The sequence below is a fragment of the Stenella coeruleoalba genome (assembly GCF_951394435.1).
Source record: "Stenella coeruleoalba genome assembly, chromosome: X".
Lineage (NCBI taxonomy): Eukaryota > Metazoa > Chordata > Mammalia > Artiodactyla > Delphinidae > Stenella > Stenella coeruleoalba.
Window position 1 is genome coordinate 12,450,791 of NC_137152.1, and position 6,000 is coordinate 12,456,790.

Here is a 6,000-nt window from a genome sequence, read left to right on the forward strand (position 1 = left end):
ACCTCAACATAATAAAGGCCATATATGACAAACCCACAACAAACATCATTCTCAATGGTGAAAAACTGAAAGCATTTCCTCTAAGATCAGGAACAAGACAAGGATGTCCACTCTCCCCACTATTACTCAATATAGTTTTGGAAGTCCTAGCCACAGCAATCAGAGAAGAAAGAAATTAAAGGAATCCAAATTGGAAAAGAAGAAGTAAAACTGTCACTGTTTGTAGATGACATGATACTATACATAGAGAATCCTAAAGATGCCACCAGAAAACTACTAGAGCTAATCAATGAATGTGGTAAAGTTGCAGGATACAAAATTAATGCACAGAAATCTCTTGCATTTGATACACTAGTGATGAAAAATATGAAAGAGAAATTAAGAAACACTCCCATTTACCATTGCAACAAAAAGAATAAAATACCTAGGAATAAAACTACCCAGGGAGACAAAAGACCTGTATGCAGAAAACTATAAGACACTGATGAAAGAAATTAAAGATGACGCAAACAGAAGGAGAGATATACCACGTTCTTGGATTGGAAGAATCAACATTGTGAAAATGACCATACTACCCAAAGCAATCTACAGATTCAATGCAATCCCTCTCAAATTACCAATGGCATTTTTTACAGAACTAGAACAAAAAATCTTAAAATTTGTATGGAGACACAAAAGACCCCGAATAGCCAAAGCAGTCTTGAGTGAAAAAAATGGAGCTGGAGGAATCAGACTCCCTGACTTCAGACTATACTACAAAGCTACAGTAATCAAGACAATATGGTACTGGCACAAAACAGAAACATAGATCAATGAAACACTATAGAAAGCCCAGAGATAAACCCACGCACCTATGGTCAACTAATCTATGACAAAGGAGGCAAGGATATACAATGGAGAAAAGACAGTCTCTTCAATAAGCGGTGCTGGGAAAACTGGACAGCTACATGTAAAAGAATGAAATTAGAACACTCCCTAACACCATACACAAAAATAAACTCAAAATGGATTAGAGACCTAAATGTAAGACCGTACACTATAAAACTCTTAGAGGCAAACATAGGAAGAACACCCTTTGACATAAATCACAGCAAGATCTGTTTTGATCCACCTCCTAGAGTAATGGAAATAAAAACAAAAATAAACAAATGGGGCCTAATGAAACTTCGAAGTTTTGCACAGCAAAGGAAACCATTAACAAGACGAAAAGACAACCCTCAGAATGGGAGAAAATATTCAGAAACGATGCAACAGACAAAGGATTAATCTCCAAAATATATAAACAGCTCATGCCGCTCAATATTAAAAAAACAAACAACCCAATCAAAAAATGGGCAGAAGACCTAAATAGACATTTCTCCAAAGAAGACATACAGATGACCAACAGGCACATGAAAAGCTGTTCAACATCACTAATTATTAGAGAAATGCAAATCACAACTACAATGAGGTATCACCTCACACCAGTAAGAATGGGCATCATCAGAAAATCTACAAACAACAAATGCTGGAGCAGGTGTGGAGAAAAGGGAACCCTCTTGCACTGTTGGTGGGAATGTAAATTGATACAGCCACTATGGAGAACAGTATGGAGGTTCCTTAAAAAACTAAAAATAGAATTACCATATGATCCAGCAATCCCACTACTAGGCATATACCCAGAGAAAACCATAATTCAAAAAGACACATGCACCCCAATGTTCATTGCAGCACTATTTATAATAGCCAGGTCATGGAAGCAACCTAAGCCCATCGACAGACGAATGGGTAAAGAAGATGTGTATATTCCACATATATAATGGAATATCAGCCATAAAAAGGAACAAAATTGGGTCATTTGTTGAGATGTGGATGGATCTAGAGACTGTTACACAGAGTGAAGTAAGTCAGAAAGAGAAAAACAAGTATCGTATATTAACGCATGTATGTGGAAACTAGAATAATGGTACAGATGAACCGGTTTGCAGGGCAGAAATTGAGGCACAGATGTAGAAAACAAATGTGTGGACACCAAGGGGGGAAAGTAGTGGGGTGGTGGTGGTGGTGGTGTGATGAATTGGGCGATTGGGATTGACATGTATACACTGATGTGTATAAAACTGATGACTAATAAGGACCTGCTGTATTAAAAAAAATTAATTTAATTTTAAAAAAAGACGTACAAAAGATAATTAAATAACCTTCAATTAATTTAGTTAAACAGAACCTATTCCTTGAACACATAAGTAAAATTAAGATTCAGATTTCCTTCTTGCAAAATATACAAAGAAGTATAAAATTAATAGAAAATTTTATAGTTTGGTAAAATAAATACACATGCAAAGATATTCAGTATTTTTGGCTTGAACACTGTAGTGCTAGCTCACATTGGCCTGTTTCAGCAATGTTCTTAGCTTTCTAAGGTCCTATTTTACAGGATTGCAAATACCGTTTAAGAAATTTGAACCTATTGGCCATTCACACCATGGTGCTTTCATTGGACCCACACCCAGCTAAAATAGTCTCCACCAAACAGGAACTTGAGCTTGGGTAAAAGGAAGAAGAAATTTTGCAACCTGCTTTGCAGCCCCATGCAGCCACTTTGAATCTGAGGGTAGAGTTCAAAGGGAGATGGGAGGAGGTGGAGACTAAGGAACAAATCTGGCATTTTGCTCAGAGCCCCAGTGGTGACCACTAGGTGATGGGAAACTATTTCTCTGCAGTGCTTTTAGACATTTTTGGTAGGGTGCCGTTTTTAAGTTATTGATCCATAATTTTCTCTTGACGTCCGTGGCACACACTCTTCTGGTTTTCCTCCTACTTTACTGGCTTCCCCTTCTCCGTGTCCTTTGCTAGTTCCTCCTCTAACCTAAATACTGAATATCTCATGGTTCATTCAGTCTTAGGTTTTGTTACTTCTTCTACTTTTTTCCTAGTTAGGCTCATCCAGAACCCTGGCTTTATATACCATCTATAAGCCAATGCCTCCCAAAATATGTGTCCAGTCCCAGAGTCTCACCTTCAAATCCTAACTCCTATTCGAGATGCCCACCAGATATCTTCACAATGAATAAACTGAAAAGCATTTCAAACTTAACACATTCAAAATAGAACCAATGGCTTTCTCCTTCACTCTGTCTCCCTCCTGGTCTTTCCCGTTTCAGTTAATGGCCCCACCATCCACCCAGATGCTCAAGACACAGACATCTAATCCATTGGCATTTCCTATTGGTTCTACCTCTATAATATGACCATGCTGTTGTCTGCCACCTGGACTACTGCAGTAGTCTCCTGAGTGGCCTGCCCTCTTCCTCCCTGGCCCCCTTCCAACACTGTATTCACAGAATAGTGAGAGGCTTCTTCAAAAATGTACACCAGGTCAAATCACCTCCTTCGATCACATTCTACAGTGACTCCCCAGAGCACTTAGAGTCTGAGCTCCTTCCCTAACATGGCCTCCGTGGTCTTACTCCTGCCTCCACTCCAACCTCGTCTCATTTCACAATTGCTCTGCAGAATCGTTCCAGACACATTAGCCTCAAACATGTCAATCTGTTCCCCATTCAAGGTACTTGCACTGTGCGCTCTCTCTTCCTAGAATACTTCTTCCTAGACTTTTACATGGTTAGGGTGTTCTCATTGTTCAAGTCTTAGCTCAAACCTGACCACAGAGAAGTTTCCCTGACTTTCTTCACTCTATAATAGTTGGCTCCTGCCACACCACATGGTTATTCTTGATATACTACTCTGTTTGTTTTCTACATACAAATAATTGAAAATTGGAACGATCTTTATTTGTTTTATTTTCTGCTTTCTAGTTTTTTCACAGAATGTGAGCTCCTTCAAGGCACATACTTCATCAAGTAAGAGACACTTTGCAAGCCAAGTTATCCCATAGAAGTATTTCAAGAAATAATTAGCTCATGGTGGCACATGTTTTGTATTGCTCAAAACTATATCCAGTTCTCCTATCGCAGTATCTGGCACAAGTTTGGTATTCAGTGAATATTGTTTCAATAAATGAATGACAATGAATAGAATAACAGAAAGATGGAAGGAAGAAAACAGCCTTCAGTCTTCAGATGTCTGGTTCAGGAAAATCTAGTCTCTTGTAATTGAGCCCAGTGTCCCTTTCTTCACCCCTACTCGCATCCCTCCAATCCTGGAAGAAGGAAACAATGAGAGAGAAGAACAAAGTGGAAGAATTAATATTATTGTCTTCTTTCTAGTGAAAGTCGATCTTTTCTACTACCACAGGATCACTGCCCTTTGTCTCCTCCCTCTGGATCGTAAAAGGGTCCCCTGGGATCCCTGTATCAAAAGAAACTCCAGAACTTGTCTTGCAAAAAAGCTGGGGGTCCTCTTTATTTAGTACAACTTTTTTGAGAAATAGAAAGAATATTACCACATAGTTTCAGTTTCTACTTCCTTTTGAGCAACATTTCCAAGTAATTCAACAAAGCTATTTATTTTACAAAGAAAAATATCACTCGTGAATTTTACTCTCTACTTTTATTAAAAATTTTAAATAGAAATAGATGAATTATCCAATTCATCTCTAATTAAATTGGATAATAAGGCCCCCAAAGGATCATTTGTCACAAAGTCTTATAATCAAGATCTGAAAATATTGCATAATGATAACCATCCACCATAGAAATGGGCTATCAGTTCATTGATAATATTCTCAGATGAATTTCGTTGCTATAATTCCCTTTGGGTAATTCAATAGTAAACCTGTATCTCAAAACCAAAACTAGAAATGGCAATACAACTTAGATTAGCTCATTTGAAAAACAAGGGGAAAACATATTTAAGAAAAAGAAATTCACAGTTGGTCTGGTAATTTCAAGGTACTATAGCAAAATAGCCATAAGCATATTTTATTTCTCATATACACTTATCAAATTTTGAATGGTCTTGTTTACTTCCCTGTGTGAGCTAGCTGTATGTAGGATGTAAGTTAAGCACTAATACTTCCATCTTAAAATCTTTTTAAAAACTTTTCCACTTAGACAATTAGCTAATTCAACAGCTAGTAGGTACATGGTGGGAACCCAGGAGATACGTGTTAATGACTTTGATTCTGCAAGTATCTATTGTGCATACCCTATGTGTAGGGCGATTCACTCAGTGCTGGAGAATACAATGGGAACTAAGAGAAGGGCCAGTAAAGCTCAGTGGCTGACAGGATGGACTTTGGAAATATGGCCCTGAGTTCAAATCCTGAGTCTATCACTTGGTAACTGAATAATATTGGCAAGTTATCTTACCTCTCTAAGCCTCACTTATCTATCTCATCTGTAAAACTAAAAGTATCACTTGCCTCCTGGGATGGTTTTAAGAAATAAATGAAGTCACATATGTAAAGGGATTAACACAGTGACTGACACATCTTAAATGCTCAAAAATGCTTCTTGTTGCCATTGTAATGATTGGTATTACATGGTCCCTGGCTCCCTGAGAGCCTAGGATTTAAAGAGAGAAATAAGCATGTATGTGATTATCACATAGTGGAACGAAAAGCACACCATCTGTGTTTGTCCATAAATGAGTCAACCCAAGGCTCTAAGTTTATAAACTACTCTTTTATTTACTAGATGATATTTTGCCACACAATAAAATGTCAGTTCTGTCTACACATAGAAATCAGGTGTAGTGTTGTCTTGGATTAGTATGAACAATCTGATTTTCTGAGTATGGAATTTAATCTGCTCAGTCTATGAGTTAAAAGATGATTATTCTTCCTTTCCCTTAAAAAAATTCAGATAGATAATGCTGCTTTGCCAACAATCTTCTATATGCTCTTATAAAATTATGAAAAGATATCATGTAATTCTTAAATAAGAAATATTATTATTAAAGTCCAACCTCCATTTTTATCCTCAGCATCCAAAAGGATTGTAAAACGTCAGTACTACAAGAACAAATGAAATAAGTGGCATTGCTAAATTAAAAAGAACATAGACTGAATTTTTTTAAAGAAGCATTTTGGGTGTGAGTCATACCTCTCCAAGCCCT

At 37.3% G+C, this 6,000-nt stretch overlaps 1 protein-coding gene across 1 annotated transcript in view; it reads left to right on the plus strand.

Moving 5' to 3' along the window:
* LOC307180822 (uncharacterized protein) overlaps window positions 1-3,829 on the plus strand; it is a 63,802-nt gene extending 59,973 nt beyond the window's left edge. The window contains exon 5 of the mRNA XM_079911334.1: window positions 3,798-3,829. Coding sequence (XP_079767460.1) covers window positions 3,798-3,815 — 18 coding nt within the window. The 3' untranslated portion in view covers window positions 3,816-3,829. The remainder of the gene's footprint in view (window positions 1-3,797) is intronic.
* The last annotated feature ends 2,171 nt before the right edge of the window (window positions 3,830-6,000 follow it).